The sequence below is a fragment of the Cucurbita pepo genome, chromosome 3 (assembly GCF_057944985.1).
Source record: "Cucurbita pepo subsp. pepo isolate OVF chromosome 3, ASM5794498v1, whole genome shotgun sequence".
In the NCBI taxonomy this organism is placed as follows: Eukaryota; Viridiplantae; Streptophyta; class Magnoliopsida; order Cucurbitales; family Cucurbitaceae; genus Cucurbita; species Cucurbita pepo.
In genome coordinates, this window is record NC_141800.1 from 14,329,599 (window position 1) to 14,346,833 (window position 17,235).

At 32.0% G+C, this 17,235-nt stretch overlaps 2 protein-coding genes, 1 long non-coding RNA gene and 1 pseudogene across 3 annotated transcripts; 3 read left to right on the forward strand and 1 right to left on the reverse strand.

Moving 5' to 3' along the window:
* Nucleotides 1-1,952: 1,952 nt before the first annotated feature.
* Nucleotides 1,953-5,062, forward strand: LOC111790269 (palmitoyl-monogalactosyldiacylglycerol delta-7 desaturase, chloroplastic-like; annotated as a pseudogene).
* A 1,866-nt stretch (nucleotides 5,063-6,928) lies between these two features.
* LOC111790270 (palmitoyl-monogalactosyldiacylglycerol delta-7 desaturase, chloroplastic-like) lies at nucleotides 6,929-8,882 on the forward strand. The gene is made up of 4 exons (XM_023671135.2): nucleotides 6,929-7,259; nucleotides 7,359-7,655; nucleotides 7,776-7,882; nucleotides 8,575-8,882. The coding sequence occupies exons 1-4, from the start codon at nucleotides 6,993-6,995 to the stop codon at nucleotides 8,768-8,770; spliced, it is 867 nt and encodes a 288-aa protein (XP_023526903.2). The 5' UTR covers nucleotides 6,929-6,992; the 3' UTR covers nucleotides 8,771-8,882.
* Nucleotides 8,883-13,993: 5,111 nt separating this feature from the next.
* LOC111790271 (palmitoyl-monogalactosyldiacylglycerol delta-7 desaturase, chloroplastic-like) lies at nucleotides 13,994-15,723 on the forward strand. Its single transcript, XM_023671136.2, has 4 exons — nucleotides 13,994-14,294; nucleotides 14,373-14,669; nucleotides 14,827-14,933; nucleotides 15,528-15,723. Exons 1-4 carry the CDS (start codon nucleotides 13,998-14,000, stop codon nucleotides 15,721-15,723), a joined length of 897 nt encoding a protein of 298 aa, XP_023526904.1. The 5' UTR covers nucleotides 13,994-13,997.
* Nucleotides 15,724-16,232: 509 nt separating this feature from the next.
* LOC147793286 (uncharacterized) lies at nucleotides 16,233-17,210 on the reverse strand. Its single transcript, XR_015420240.1, has 2 exons — nucleotides 17,049-17,210; nucleotides 16,233-16,586 (listed from the first exon to the last, which is right to left on the reverse strand). It is a non-coding gene; the product is annotated as an uncharacterized LOC147793286 (long non-coding RNA).
* Between the last annotated feature and the right edge of the window lie 25 nt (nucleotides 17,211-17,235).

Sequence of the window (17,235 nt, forward strand, 5' to 3'; positions counted from 1 at the left end):
TGTTTCAGAGTGTGGAATAAAGGAAATACCTTTTATATAAATTAGTTGCTACTATTATAATAAAACTTTATGCAACTCAAAAATCTATTCAAACATCATCTTCCTCCCTCTAAATCTCAACCAACCCTCTTAACTTGCAGTAAAAGAAAGAAAAAAAAAATTCTTTTGCGATTTTTCTCTCGCGACCTCTCTCCTCTACAACGTCATTCTGACATTCTCGTCGTTTTCTTTTGGTTCTCTGTCGTTTCGTCTTCCTCCTCACCTCCCGTGTCGTATTATGGGATCAAAACACCTAAAACCACCCGATCTGTGAGAATCCGAGTTCATCCGAAACCCACACTTGATATGATATGATATATTTTGTGATACAATATATTGAATGGTATGATATGTTGAAAGATAAGATAGGTTGAACGATATAATATGTTGCATGACATGATATGATATATTGTATGACACGCGATGAAATGTTTTGAGACAGAGATATAAAGATTTATGATGTACAACCCTGAGACATATATTGAAAGCTATGCTACAAATGAAATGAAATGGAGAAAATGGGGATTGTCTTATATAATGTAATTGCTGTGAAAAATGTTGGGATTTCATGCATAAATGTATTTCACATGCATCCGGATATTTTTCCTTATGATGAGTACGGATGCGTACGTTATGAAAAGAAAAATGATCGTCATGTTTAACATGATACTACGATGTTCGCTATTCCTTCCAGTTGTCCGACAACAACACTAGAGATGCCAACTTGACCAGCACGAGGCCTAGAAGGTATGTGAACTGCTTGATGTGTCCGTGTATAGAGTAGTAAATACACGTTTGATGACCCAAATTGGAAAGTAGCCTAAAAGAACACGGTTAATTAAATGATAGGTCTCATTCATGTTGGGTGTGTTTGCATTTCCGAGCTCCAATAATGTGGTTACTTACAGATTATTTTGATGGCCTTAAAACTTTGCATAATCACTTTATACCATGAAATCAAACCCCGTATAACATTTAATATCATTTGTATCACATACCCGTGTGTATAACTATGCCATTTTGGTCATTTTACACGTACCATTGATTTAATCCCTTAACATAATCTATATCAAACTTTCTTAAAATTTCATGAGAGTAAAGTCTATTAAGTGGTTTATTTTAAATCACTTGAATTCAAAGTAAATGGTCCTAGGTCCTAAATTTTCACAGTTCATGTCATAATTCTTCCATAATACACTACATCACCTCATAACTTGCATACTTGCAACTATCCTCCAACTTGGATTTAAATCTCAAAATTAGTGTAGAGACATGGTGATTATAAATTAGTTGAAGCATAGAGTGTTTAAACTATGCCCAAATCAATTTGTCTCAGCTTCATTTCAACACCATGATTTCAATAGTTACGTAGTTTGTAGTCACAAAATTTTCCTTCAACTGTAGTCACCTTATTTTTTTCTATTAAAATATAAATGCCATTATATGTCTAATATACTTTTTCATATATATATATATATATCTATATATATCCTTTAAAACATTTCATAAACGTAGATTTAGACATTCGCATAATTAATTAATGGAAAAGTAAACATCTATAAAAATATCGAAAACAAAATAACATTAAACTCAAAGTAATGGAAGTTCACTGATCTAAGGGTTACAACTAAAATAAAAAATGCAACTATTGCTTTGTTTCCATAACATTCACAACAACACTGTTATCGTTACGGAATTGTCTTACCTTAGCTTTGACACCTATAAGCCTCAAACACTTTGAATCGTGGCTGTTCCAACTTTTTTGTCCACCTCAAATAATTGTCGCACCTCCCGTGAGTACCAATCTATCCCTCGATCTTCGACTGAGTCCACTACTTTGATTTTAGATTGTTGTTGTTGCAGCATTACTTGAACGCTGTCACGAAGTTCAATAACGAAAACCCAAGGAAAATATGCGAAGAGGTGTGAAAGAATCTGAACTTCAACCTTCAAACATTCTTTTACGAGGTAAATATAATAGAATAAGTGTTTGATTGAATTCGGTCTCAAATCTTTTCTTTCCCTTTAAACACAGTAAACGAAGAAAGACTCAAGAATTTACTCATTCACCTTTGACTGATTCAACTTATTTTCTTGAACTTTTAGCTAGTTTTGATCCTACTAAATTTTGGTTAGATTTTATGGTTTGGTTTGATGAGGAGTATCATGAATTAAAAAGGAAAGTGAACTTGGTATTTTTTTCACAACTATTTAGGATATTTTCTTGAAAAAATTATGCAATGGTTCAGACCCAGCTAACCGATATTGTTTTTTTTGGACTTTTCTTGGCTTTTCCTCAAGACTTTAAAATGCATATGCTAGGAGAAGGTTTCTACACCTTTATAAAGGTGTTTCGTTCTACGAACCAACCAATGTGGGATATCATACATTCTGTGTGGGATATGTGATTGAAAGCATGTTGGATTGCCGAAAGACTTAATAAAGAAGGTCGTTTGAGAATTTTGATTAAAGGGTTACCTACTAACCTCTAGCGTTAAAGGAATCTACATGAGTATTGCAGTAGTTGGTAGACTTAGGCCGCTCAACTCACAACTATAATTATTATTGTACAATATAGAGATATTAGAGAGTTGTCCATTAATACCTAGGAATAAATTGTCAAGATTCAGGATTTGAAATTTAGATTACACACGTAATGGCTATGGGAATTTTCATGCATTCTTGTTTCATGCATCCTTTGCAACAAGATCATCCTAATAAATTGTCCAGGAGGTTACCCAACACAAATTTCTCTCAAAAAAATCATGTTTAATTTTAGAGTTTCTATGATTGAGGTAAGGAAAAGAAAAAAGGGACAGAGTAACTTTCCATTCTTTTAAGCATTTCTTAATCATCTTATTCTCAAAATCTCTCAGATTTATAATTTGAATAATTTAATTTTATTAAACTTAATTAGGTACCATTAATGATTTAAATATCTAATATTTTGTAAAACAAATTATATTGTTTATAATATATTTTCAAACTGATCTTAAAATATTACATCACAGAACAATAAAAAAAAGAGACTAAAAAAGAGACTCGAAAGTTATGTGATACATACATCAAAACTAAAGGTATGTTAAAGTCAATATGATATATATATATATATATAGAGGTATATAATTGTTGTTAAAGGAAGTGGAAACAATTATTTTAAACGAATAATACATTATGATTATTATTGTTATCAATAATAATTAATACTACTATTATATTTGATAATCAGTATCATATTTGAGTAGTAGTAGGTATATGGCACTTAAATAACCTATACATTTATTTGGTTGGAAGAGCTTAAATTATTACATTGCGACTTAAAAGATACATTATAAATGCATATGCAAGGGGTGGTGAAGCCTCCTCGACTAAAGCAATCCCAATCCCACTCTAATGGATGTATCAATAGAACCAAAGAGAATTGTTAAGCCTCCAATGTCCCTTAGGAAGAGAAAATGGGACAAGATAGACAAAAAAAAAAAAAAAAAAAAAAAAAAAATTGGTTTTTTCTTTTTTCTTCTTGCATTTTCTTTATATTTTTGCACCATTTCAAATCAACTTAGGTGTAGTTTCAATTTGTTTTTGTTTATTGATCATTACAGGTCTATTTGGCATCATTATTTCGTATCATCGAAATCTTTCTCATAAAAGTTTCAAAGTTTCCAAATAACTTGAATACTCGTTTGATTATTGTGGAGTTCATGCACTTTAGGTTTTACATGACACCCTTTATTCTTTTATTATTAGAAGTGTCAAATTCGATGCATTGATGATTGATTTTATAAGCGGATTGATAATACGATATTTGTTGTCTTGTAAACATTTTTAATTCTTTTTAAATTTAGGGTGATCCGATTTATTGGATGAACGCACATGGATATTATCATCAATTTGTTGATACTGAACAAGACCCACATAGTCCGATTAATGGATTTTGGTTTAATCGATTTTATTTGGTTTCTCCATAAGTGGGATGGAAGTGCAAGTGAAATGGTTGCAAGGCATGAAAAGTTGGATAATGCTAGGGATTTGGAGAACCAAACTTTTTACAAGTTTATTCGCAAAACATATTTTCTTCATTCAATTGCCCTTGCAGTCATACTTTTATGGCATCGGAGGCATTCCTTGCTTCATTTGGGGAACCGTAAAAATATTTATCTCTGGTTACAAATCTATATGTTATGATAAATAAAATGTTTAAAAATAAATAAAGTAGACATAGTCATGACTGACACGTTTTTTTTTTTTTTTTTTTTTTGTTAGACAGTGTGTGAGAACCGTAATAGTTTTTCACTCAACGTTCATGGTGAATTCAATATGCCATATGTTGAGAAAGCAACCAGGAAAAAACCAAAGATTTATCGAAAAATTGGTATGTATCTATATGATTATCAAATAAATTTATTGTATAAGTTTTGTTTCATGATTACATTAAGAATTCTATTAAATAATTATTAAATGATATGTTTATTAAGTAATGGACGTTTGTATTCATAGAATTATATTTTGCTATTTGCTTAAAAAAAGGTGTTTTTTTTTTCTTTCATAGGTGGATGAGTTTGCTTACATTTGGAGAAGGTTGGCACAATAATCACCATGCTTTTGAGTAGTCAGCTAGGTTGGGCATTGAATGGTGGCAATATGACCCTGGTTGGTATGTTATTGTGTTTCTTGAAGCTATTGGAGTGGCTACTCATGTCAAATTGCAATCTCAAACCCATATGCAAAAGTTGGCCAATGATTAACTAAAGGAGCCTCTCTTTGAGTGATGTTTATACGGAATGTTTCAGTGTGGAATAAAAGAAATACCAATATAAATTTCTTGCTACCATTGCAATAAAACTTTATGCATCAATTTACATTATGGCGTTGGACCTTTTTGGATCTATTTTGTGTTCGTATAGTTTTTTTTTTTGTTTTTTTTGTTTTTTTTTGTTTTTTGTAAACTTGCCATAGACTTAAACCTTTGCGAAATTCATTTCAAATAAAAGCAAATATCGATAAAATGATGAAAATGAAATGACAATAATTTTAAAGTAATAAAAACACCCTGATGTTAACCTTAGAGCTACAACTTATATAGAAAATGTAACTATCTTGCAAAACAATGTCGTCATCCATGTCAGGGCGTGTTTACCTTTACCTAAAAAAAATAAGTAGCATGTGACTTGAGTATTTTGCTTGGTAAGTAGTCCTACTGTTGAGGTCGAGAAATGTAATCAAATGCAATCATGGTGTAATCTATCTTTTCATAAAAACATTATGGCCTTGGGCTATGCTTACCAATTTAGGCAAGATTGAATGTGTAGTACTTTTCTACACACGACCAATGCACATGCACATGGACCCACCAGACAAGCTCATATACGGAACGGTAGGCGCTAGTTGAGCTAGTTCTTGTTCAAACTATCGGACGCCACAGAGGGAAAAGGGTCTGCATAATTGTTGGAGTCTCATGTTGGCTAATTTAAGGAATGATCATGAGTTTATAAGCAAGGAATAGTATCTCCGTTGGCATGAGACCTTTTGGGGAAGCTCAAAGCAAAGCTATGAGAGCTTATGTTCAAAGTGGACAATATCATACCATTGTGGAGTCTCTTTGTTCAAATAATTTAAATCAATTCCATTATTATACAATATCATATCATACCAAAGTGGACAATATCATATAATATCATACCATTATGTTCCAATAATTTAACTTCCATGATGTACTTTTCTTCAATAATTGGACTAAAGTTCTTAATATGGTGGAATACCTTCGTGTAGATCGTTACAAACTTCAACAGACAAGTCAAGCCAATCTTGGAAATAGGATAGAACGTCGGCTAAGGCCCACCAAATAAGTGACCAAGTAAGTGACCAAGTAAGTGACCTTACTATCGACATGGTTAGAAATTGATGTTGTATGATGACATGTGTCATGCGGTTCTACACATGCCATAAGCTTGATATGTGTGAAGTGGTTATGAAATGATATGACTATGACATGTTATGTAAATGTTATGACACGTGCTATTATATGATATGTGTATGGTATGTCATGATATGCTGGGAGACAAAATATGCTTATGATATGACATTTGTGACTTGATAAGATGTATGATATGAATGACATGCAATAAGATGTTTCGGCATGATGCACAACCCCGATTTAAGCATGTAAAGTTATGATAAAATGATATGATATAAAATAAAAATGCTAGAAGGGATGTTATACCTGATAATTAAAGAAAAAATGTTGGTATTTATTTTCTTAGAGTTACATTAGAATAGGGTGTTTGTTTTTAATTTTAATGCTTATTTATTTCATTTAGTATTTCGTTTTGTTGTTTTAAAGACGTTTTTGAACACGTAAGCCTATGACAGTGTTTTAAGATGAAGTTCGTGTTTTATGATGAAGTTTAAACGTTTGATTAATTGTAATTTCTATAATTTAATTAAGTACAATTAATGAGGTAAATTTCTAATTTTTTTTTTCTAAAACAAAATATATTGCTTACATAATCCACTTTCAATTAGTCTTAAAATATTACATCACATTATAAATAAAGGGAGCAATTCTAGAAACTCCAATTTGGAAAGGGGATATTAACATCATAGCTTACTCAATACTGCATTGTTCTATAGTTGTTTTAAAAAAAGTGAAAACAATTACTTTAAATGTAATAAATTATAATTATTAGTGTTATTATAAGTATTATTGTAACTACTACTATATAATTATGCATTTATCTATCAATCTTCTCCTAATCAACATTATATTGCACTTAAACAAGCTAAACATTTATTATATTGCACTTAAACAAGCTAAACATTTAGTTAGAAGAGCCTTAAATTTTTACATTGGGACTTAAAAATTGCACTATATATGCATATGCAAGGGGTGGTGAAGCCTCCTCACCTAAAGCAATCCCACTTTAGTGGATGCATCAACAGAGCCAAAGAGAATTATGAAGCCTTCAATGTCATTTGGGAAGAAAAAATGGACTAAGATTGACAAAAAAGTGGCGTTCGCGTTTTTCTTTTTGCATTTTCTTTGCATTTTTGCGCCATTTCAAATCAATTGGAGTGCACTTTTGATTTCTTTTACGTTATATATTATCACCGGTCTTTTTGGCATCACTATTTCGTATCATCGAAATCTTTCACACAAAAGTTTTAAAATTCCCAAATGGCTTGAATACTCGTTTGCTTATTGTGGAGTTCATGCATTTCAGGTTTGACATTTGACACAGCTTATTCTTTTGCTTTACAAGTTAATTCTAAAGCATATCAAAATATCTTGTGTTACCTTTTAATGCTTCGTATTATTTCAGGGTGATCCAATCAATTGGGTGAGCACGCATAGATATCATCATCAATTTGTTGATACCGAAAAAGACCCACATAGCCCGATAAAAGGATTTTGGTCTAGCCATATTATTTGGCTTATTCACAAGAGTGATGGAAGCTTAAGTGAAATGCTTGGAAGGCATCGAAAATTGGATAATGCTTGTGATTTGGAGAAGCAAACGTTCTATAGGTTTATTCACAAAACATATTTTCTTCATCCAATTGCTCTTGCACTCCTACTCTATGGCGTGGGAGGCTTCCCTTACTTCATTTGGGGAATGGTAAAAAAAAACTTACCTCGATTGTCTATAATAAACCTGAGATGATTTTTAACCTTTTTAAAAAATAAATAAAGTTGATATAGTTATCATCGGATACAAATTATTTCTTTTGCATGATAGTGCGTCAGAACCGTAATGCTTTTACACGGAACATTCATGGTGAATTCAGTATGTCATATGTGGGGAAAGCAACAATGGAAAACAAATGACTTATCGAGAAACAATTGGTAAGTATCATTGTTATGGTTTACCAATTCAATTTATTGTATGATTTTTTTGTTCATCGTTATAACATTTTTTTTTAGTTCAACTACGATAAGAATCGAAGATTGAACCAATATTTTAAAAATAGTGATTAATATTTTATCTACAAAATTATTGTCCGTATCAAAATTACTAATTTTTTTTGTTTTTTTTACCAACTTACCTATTTATATAACTTTTAACATAAAACATATTTAAATTAATACCTTGTTCCATTTTTTATTGTTGAAATAAAAATGTGATTCAATGAATAAAAACAATAATACTACAATATTGATTCTTTTTTATTTATTTATTAAAATATCATTTTAGTGTATTTTGAGACTTGTTCATACATTCAAATTTCTATATTTTTATAATTTGGTCTCCATTAATTCAAATTTCTAAATTTAATGTCTTGTATTTTCAATAAGACTATTTTATTTTTCTAAACAAAAAATGATCTCCATTATTCTTTCTTCTAATAAAATATCGATACATTTTTACACCGTTCTTTGCATGAAATTTATTATTATTTTTAAACCAATTTAGGTCATCTAAATTTAAAATTTATTAAAAGTATATGACATTTGCTAAAATAGAATATGTGAACAATAGAATTATAATAACAGTAGAATAATATTTTTCTATTTATAATTTTTTTTTTCATTCACAGGTGGATAAGTTTTCTTGCATTTGGCGAAGGTTGGCACAATAACCATCATGCTTTTGAGTACTCAGCAAGGTTGGGCATTGAATGGTGGCAGTATGACCCTGGTTGGTATGTTATTAGGTTTCTTCAAGCCATTGGAGTGGCCACTTACGTCAAATTGCCATCTCAAAGCCTTATGCAGAAGTTGGCCAAACATTAACTAAAAGGAGCCTCTCTTATACTTCTAAAAAATGGTTTCAAATGTAAGGACTCTAGATTTCTATCAATACTATCATCCAAAAATAAACGTTTAAAACATCTTCGTAAAACAACATCATGGACCTACATGTTTCAAAAAGGTCTTTAAAGCAACATAAACGAAATATTAAATAAAACAATGAAAATATTAAAATTGAAAATGCCCTATACTAATCTAAGGTCTAAGAATTGAAATACAACTATCCTATAGATGTATCATGATCTTTACTTGTGATGTCATCGTCAACTGTATAGGGGTTTCTTGCCTTTATCGAAAAAAAATAGAAGTACCACACGTCTTAAATATTTTAAGAAATACTCATAAGTGACCCTACTATTGGGGTCACGGAATGCAAACACATGAAACTCATAATTGGGGACCTATCGTTAAAATCATCATAGAGTTTACCTCTAGTCTGGACAAAATTGGATGTGTAGTACTTCCCTACACATGATCCACAAGTGTGAGCATGATTATCTAGACGTTTAACACTCCCGCAGGCCCATCATAGTCGGGCTAGTTCTCTATATCTGAACCGGAGGTCAACAAACTCTCGAATATCATGCAAGACATGATGATGATCATCATCATCATAGCGTACACATTCGTACTCATCATCATAAATAAGGAAGTAACCCGATGTAAATGAATACACAATATGCATGAGGTCCCTATAGTTTTCATGTTAAATCCTTCTTATGACACAACCCTATACATCATTCACATATTACTTCAAACATGCATGCATTGACCTTTGTACATTCATCATCATTAACATCATTTAGGATTGTGTCTTAAAAAGCTCTTCATCATAATACATCATGACATTTCGTACATGCACATCATCTTAACATAAAATATCATCATGTTATCGTGCATCATCGTCATCATATCATCATCATGTCATCATGTCATCATGTCATCATATCATATAACATCATCATATTACCTTTATCATCATATCATCATATAGTACCATCATAATATAACGTCATCATAATATAACATCACATCATACTAACTCACATCATCATCATATCATATTATATTAGCATAAATGACACGTGCAAGGGCACTGGGCATGTGTCATCATACATAAGGCAAGTCTTCCAATCGAGCCGATAGTAAGACCACTTACATGGATGACTTTAGCAAACGTTTTCCCTAAACTCGAGTACACTAGAATTTTGTCCCTCGAATTGTTCCCAAGTATTGTTGAGGTCTTTCCTATTGGGAGGGTAAAAAACATGGAGAGATGTCAAAAATGTCAACCCGAGCTGAATACACCGTTTTTTAGCCTAGGAGCCGCACAAAGCCGAGCCGAAGAAGTCGGAGACTGCAGACGAGACATGTGGCAGTAGGGGGAGTTGACGCGCATACAGGTCACAAGTCGGGTCGAGGCACGAACTTTGGGTCGATTTTCATGGGTGTGCGAGTCGCAACGTTGAGTGTGGTTTTGGGCTGTGTACATTGTTGTCGGGTCGAGGCTGTTGCAGGTGTCTAGGCCGAATGAGAGGATGGTTCGTGTGTTAGCGGGTTTGATTCGTGGAGGATTCAGGGTACTGGCCTGCATTGAAAACTGGGTTGCAAGTGTTTATCTAATCGGTATCCAGATCCGACAGACCTCATATTCCTCACTCGGGAGTTGCACGATTTTCTTTGCAAACTAGTTTCTTTTCTATTTTATTTGAATTTTCATAACTTTTTCTACACAACTCGAATTACCTTAGTTTCTTGATGAAACTTGTAGGCTTTTAATCCGTCCTTACTAAGATATTTTTCTCATAATTTTTAGTTAGTCACAATAAGAAATAAGAGTCTAAATAGAGTCAAAAACTAAAAACTTACCAAAATTTTAAGTTTATTGACATTTATCATAACACCATCTTCCAACCTGAATCAACCAGGGCTTCCTTCATAAAACTGGTGCAAAATTCCTCCAATATCAACATATTAAAAATTCAGAACTTAATTCCAAGAAAGAAAAAGCAAAATCAAGAGCATAAAAGACTTACCTTTTGGTTCTTCTTTCATTCTTGAGGTATTTAAACAAATCAACATCGAGAATGGTGCTCCCAAAGCTAATGAGAAATTCTTGCGAAGGAAATTCTGGAAAAATTACGACGTCAACCTGTCCGTTTGAAGTGGATTTCAACTCTCTCAATAACCCTAAACCTCCCTTTTCTTTCTCTCTTTTCCTTTTCTTTCTTTATTTCTTTTTCTCATTTTCTCATAGGAGACTCCCTATCGCATATAGCTTGTTCGAGTACTAAAACTCATATAAGTTAAGTACAGGCTATTTGGGTGTAGATGATCCTTGTATAAGTCATATGCATTTATTTAGACTAGCTCTCGTAATGTGTTATTGTCATGACCTAATTTTCAAGGCTTCAAAACTCGGACTTTGACCAAAAAGACGAAGGCTAGAACAAACAAAAATAAAAGAAAGAAAAGTAGAATAAAAAAATTCCGTTAAAATTTAAAACAAGAAAAAGAAGTCAACAACACCAAAATTTAATAAAAGATTAAATTTAACTATAGGACGATGTTGAATGAGAAATACAAATATAAAACAAAATACAAAAGACTCTAAATGTGAAAATAGACTGACGCTTTGAAACGACACCCCTCCGTGGCAGTGTAGCTCCCGAACACCTTCCCACCTCGAGTGGTACTTGAAAAAGAAAGGAAAAACAGGGTGAGTATAAAGTTATACTCAGTAAGCAACCTATTTGTAGTATCTCATTGCTTCCTTCTCCTAGTAGATTCCCACGACTTTTCTTTGGTCTATACGAAGTTCCAATTGATTCCTAATTGATCATCTACCCATGTAGTCCCTAGTCCCTTGTCAAGACTGGTTTACAATGTCGCGACGTCGACCTTGACCCGTTTCTGCACTAAATAGAAGTTGTTCATGCTAAACCATCTACCTACGTAGTCTCTGATCTCTTCCAAGACCAGTTTACGAAGTTGCATCATCGACATTTACTCGTTTCTAAGGCTACTGTGCTATCATGTGACCCCTTTCGACCTCATCACCGTATTGAAACTCTATAACTCGGATCCAACATCAAAACTCTATAACTCAAATCCAACATCGACATAAACTGTAAACGTTCACTATTTAACGCTCTATCACGTAATCATAACTACCACGTAATCCAATACAAACATCAAATTGTTAGAGGTCTTACAACATATTATAAACTGCATACATGGTCAAAGCGAGGCGTGTTGTTGATTTGATTCTCTGAGGTGTACGACTCTCTATCTTAGTTAAAAGTCTACATAACCTAAAACTTGACTTTTGTGAAATCAATTTGTCATGACCCAATTTTTTAGTTTTCGAATCTCAAATCGTGACTAAAGAGACGAAGACGAAATCAAATAAAAATAAAATATAAGATGAAAGTTGATAAAATTTAAATCGAAATAAAAATAAACAAGCAACATCAACATTAAAGGAAATAGAAAAACTCTAATACTAATGACCCAATTTTTACACCTAAAACAAAATCACCACTACAATGACGTGCCAAATATGTGTGAACATTCCTTTATTAATATTTACATCGTGGACTTAAACCTTCACAAATTCATTTCGAATAAAAATAAATACCAATAGAATAGTGAAATTGAAAGCCCTATCTAACCTAACTAATATAATAACATTAACATAATATAACACCTGTCAAGCAATAATAAAACATGATACGTGTAGGAGTGATAGGGCACATGTCATTCATAAAACATACAAGTCATCCAACGAAACAAACACTATAACCACTTACTTGGTTGACCTAATTCCACCGGGTGGACAACTCATCTTTATACTGAATATGAATTATAGGGAAGGGCATGAATGTATCAAGACAAAGTTGGCTCAGACTAGAAATCGAGCTGGAGCCGTCAGAATATGAATTTTCTGGTTGGCTCCAAATTGCCAAACTGAGATGAAACAGAGTAGTTGTTGGGACTGTCTACTAACTTTTTTAAATTGTCATTATTATTATTTTTCTTTCTAATTTTTGGTTTTTACAAATACAAATGGAAAATGTGAGTTAACAGTATAATTTTCATGATGAGGAATTCAATTAATGTATAATAAATTATTATTATTACTGTTATTAATAATATTACTATTATTATTATATACGGATATGTACGATCATATTTGAAGATTTGGTAGCAGGTATATTGCACTTGAATAACCTATACATGTAGTTAGAAGAGCCTTGAATTATTACATTATGACCTAAAAGTTACCCTATAAACACATGTGCAAGAAGTAAACATTAAAAAATAGGTGTTGTTTCATGTTATTTACAAAAGGGAACAAGAGTAGGGTACAAATGAATTTCAATGAAACCCACAAACTACAAATAGGGTAGACACCCTCTATGGCAGCATAGTTTTCAAGTACATCCCTACCTCCACTCTATCGGAACAAAAAGCATATAGATAGGTCTTAAAACCTCGATTTTGGGGGCATTTTGATAATTATTCATAACATGCCTAACTTACTCAACTAAATTGTCTTACTTGAGTTCTAACAAGCATATTTCCTTCATAGCTCGGCCGAAAGCATGAAAAACAACATGCATCTCTTAACTCCAAAATAGGGGTATTTTCGTAATTTTTCATAACATGCATCGTATTCTTATTATGATTTTCCCATTTAAATGTTAACCATGCATATTATAATCACCTAAGGTAAAATATGCTCACCTGTTAGTACATCCTAGTGATCCCTACAAGTATTACTTGCATAAAATTCATGTGACTACTTATCGAGATGAAGCATACTCTCCCTAACATATATTTTTGACTTTTAAAATGTCCAAATTTTACGAAAAGTCACTAATAGATCCTGATTCAAGTAAAGTTAAGGTCAGTAATAGTAACCGTGGTAATAATGTATAATACATTGTGATTATTATGTTATTAATAATAATAACAATAATAATAATAATAATAATATTACCATATGGGTATGCATTTATCTATTTTTTGGTAATGAAAGATAATATTGGACGATATTGAAGTAGGTATGTTGCACTTAAATAAGCTATACATTTAGTCGGAAGAGCCTTAAATTTTTACATTGTGACTTAAAAGTTGCACTATAAATACATATGCATGCAAGAGGTGGTGGTGAAGCCTCCTCAACTAGAGCAACCCCACTCTAATGGATGCATCAAAAGAACCAAAGAGTATTGTGAAGCCTCCAATGTCATTTGGGAAGAAAAAATGGACCAAGATCGACAAAAAAGTGGCGTTCACGTTTTTCTTTTTGCATTTTCTTTGCCTTTTTGCGCCATTTCAAATCAATTGGAGTGCACTTTCGATTTCTTTTACGTTATATATTATTACAGGTCTTTTTGGCATCACTATTTCGTATCATCGAAATCTTTCACACAAAAGTTTTAAAATTCCAAAATGGCTTGAATACTTGTTTGCTTATTGTGCAGTTCATGCATTTCAGGTTTGACACACTCCATTCCTTTTGCTGTTACACCATATCAAGATATGTGTTGTGTTTTAATGTTTCATATAATTTTAGGGTGATCCAATCAATTGGGTGAGCACGCATAGATATCATCATCAATTTGTTGATACGGAGAAAGATCCACATAGTCCGATAAAAGGATTTTGGTCTAGCCATATTATTTGGCTTCTTTACACGGGGGATGGAAGCTTAAGTGAAATGCTTGGAACGAATCGAAAATGGGATAATGCTTGTGATTTGGAGAACCAAACTTTCTATAGGTTTATTCACAAAACATATTTTCTTCATCCAATTGCTCTTGCACTCATACTCTATGGTATTGGAGGCTTTCCTTACTTCATTTGGGGAATGGTAAAAGAACTTACCTCCATTGTCATTTGCTTAATTCCTTGGTTACATATGATAAATATGAGATTATTTTCAACCTTTTTAAAAAATAAATAAAGTAGATATTAGTTATTATTAGATGACCTACAAAATGTGACAAATTCTTCCTTTTGCATGATAGTGTGTGAGAAGTGTAATATTTTTACACGGAACATTCATGGTGAATTCAGTATGTCATATATGGGGAAAGCAACCGTGGAAAACAAATGATTTATCGAGAAACAACTGGTAAGTATCTTTGTTTATTATTATAACTTTTTTTTTTTTTTTTTTTTTTTGTTGAGTTCAACTACGACAAGCATCGAAGATTGAACGAGTGACTTTTAAAAAAAATGATTAATATCTTATGATCCCTATTAAAATTACTAATTTATTTTACCAACTTACCTATTTACATGACTTTACATAACTTTTAATGTAAAACATATTTAAATTAATACCTTGTTCCATCATTTTTTTTATTGTTGAAATAAAAATGTGATCATCTATCTAATAAATATCAATAAACTGTGTAGTCTTGTAATGATTCAATGAATAATACTACAATATTGATTCATTTTTTTTAATTAAAATATCATTTTAGTTGGTGTATTTTGAGACTTGTTAGTACATTCAAATTTCTATAGTCTTTGTACTTTTTTAATAAAATTTAAAAACAGTGAATTTATTTTTTTTACCTTCTCGAAATTTAAAAAAAAAAAAAAAAAACGGTCTCCATTAATTTAAATTTCTAAATTTAATGTTTGTATTTTCAATAATTCATATCTTATTTTTTCTAAACAAAAAATGATCTACATTATTATTATTTATTTTAATTCATAGGTGGATAAGTCTTCTTGTATTTGGAGAAGGTTGGCACAATAACCACCATGCTTTCGAGTACTCAGCTAGGTTGGGCATTGAATGGTGGCAATATGACCCTGGTTGGTATGTCATCAGGTTTCTTGAAGCCATTGGAGTGGCCACTCATGTCAAATTACCATCCCAAACCCATATGCAAAAGTTGGCCGAAGATTAACTAAAAGAAGCATTTCTTTAGGTGATGTTTCATATAAAAATAAATATGCGTCTAAAAATAATGTTTCAGAATGTGAAATAAAAGAAATGCCAATGCATGTTAGTTGCTACAATTATAAAAAAAATTTATGCATAAATTGACATCCGAGGTTTGTATGTTTAATTATGTGTTCCTATTATAGTTATGTAAACGACTCTAGATTTCTATTAATCTAAAGTCTTTACTGTCATCATCATCTATACTCTTACACGGAGTTAAACGTTTAAAACTTCATTTTAAAATATTGTCCTAGATTTACATGTTCGAAAACATCTTAAAACAACGTAAAGAAATAATAAATAAAACTATTAAAACCCTAAAAGTAAAAACGTCCTATACTATCCCAAGTCTAAGAAAATAAAATATTATTATCCAATGCACGTGTCATAGTCTCTTCCTGCAATGTTGCTATCAGCCGTATAGGGATGTCTTGCATTTACGTGAAATAGAAATAGCACACCGCTTGAATATTTTAAGAAATGTTCAATAAGTGACCCCACTGTTGGGGTCAGAGAATGCAAACACATGCAACTCATGATCTACGGACCTATCGTTAAAACAATCATAAAGGTGGTCTCCAGTCCGAACAAAATTTGATGTATAGTACTTCCCTACACACGACCCACACGTGCGAGCGTGGATCTCCAGGCGATTCGCACCCCCTAGACCCATCATAATCGTGCTAACTATTCGTAATGACATCTAGAAGTCAGCAGACCCCTGAGTGTCATGCGAGACATGATAATGATCAATATCCTAGTGTACGCGTCTAGCATATATTAGCAATCCCTTGCTCCGATTCCTGCTCACTCGATGCTCCAAATCTCAAAAAATTTTACAAATTAGTCCTAATTAGAGTAAAAGTATAATTAGATAGCATCAAAAACATCAACAAAAATTTGTGCACCATATTTTTTTCTTTTGAATTTTCAAGTTCTACGATGTGAGTTCATTCTTCTATGAACGTACTTCCATATGAATGTCAAACATTTTTTTTTAGAAATTCAAGATTTCCTTCTTTTTCATGAAATTCTTACGATTTTTGTATCGTTTTCTATAGAACTCTAGAATTTAACAAAATTCAATTTTATTCAATTTTGTTAACTATAGAAAAATGATAAATACATTCCAAATAGGTATTTCTTGAATTTGTACTTTTAATGATCTTCCAAGCATTTTCTTTCCCTAGCTTTCTTCACAATATCTATTCAAAGTAATCTGCTAAATTAGAATAAAAAATTCTTAGGTCAAAACAAAATTGGTATTCTTAAACCCATAAATCATACCTCTAGCTCTTACTTTATTCTCGACCGATTCTCGCAATTGAAAGTCCAAATCAGCACAGAGTAACGTTTTGAAGAGCTTTTGTGAAGGATGTTCAGCCAAAAAAAATGGCTCTACGTTAACGGATATGGATATGGAGATTGATTATTCTTAATGGACGGTACGAGTTAGCTATTTTATAAGCCATAA

Excerpts from the sequence above, each read along its gene's own strand:
- LOC111790270 (XM_023671135.2), top strand. The coding sequence starts at position 6,993 with ATGAAGCCTTCAATGTCATTTGGGAAGAAAAAATGGACTAAGATTGAC. Across the intron at positions 7,260-7,358 it reads GTGGAGTTCATGCATTTCAG|GGTGATCCAATCAATTGGGT; the intron begins GTTTGACATTTG and ends GTATTATTTCAG. Across the intron at positions 7,883-8,574 it reads GACTTATCGAGAAACAATTG|GTGGATAAGTTTTCTTGCAT; the intron begins GTAAGTATCATT and ends TTTCATTCACAG.
- LOC111790271 (XM_023671136.2), top strand. The coding sequence starts at position 13,998 with ATGGATGCATCAAAAGAACCAAAGAGTATTGTGAAGCCTCCAATGTCA. Across the intron at positions 14,295-14,372 it reads GTGCAGTTCATGCATTTCAG|GGTGATCCAATCAATTGGGT; the intron begins GTTTGACACACT and ends ATATAATTTTAG. Across the intron at positions 14,934-15,527 it reads GATTTATCGAGAAACAACTG|GTGGATAAGTCTTCTTGTAT; the intron begins GTAAGTATCTTT and ends TTTAATTCATAG.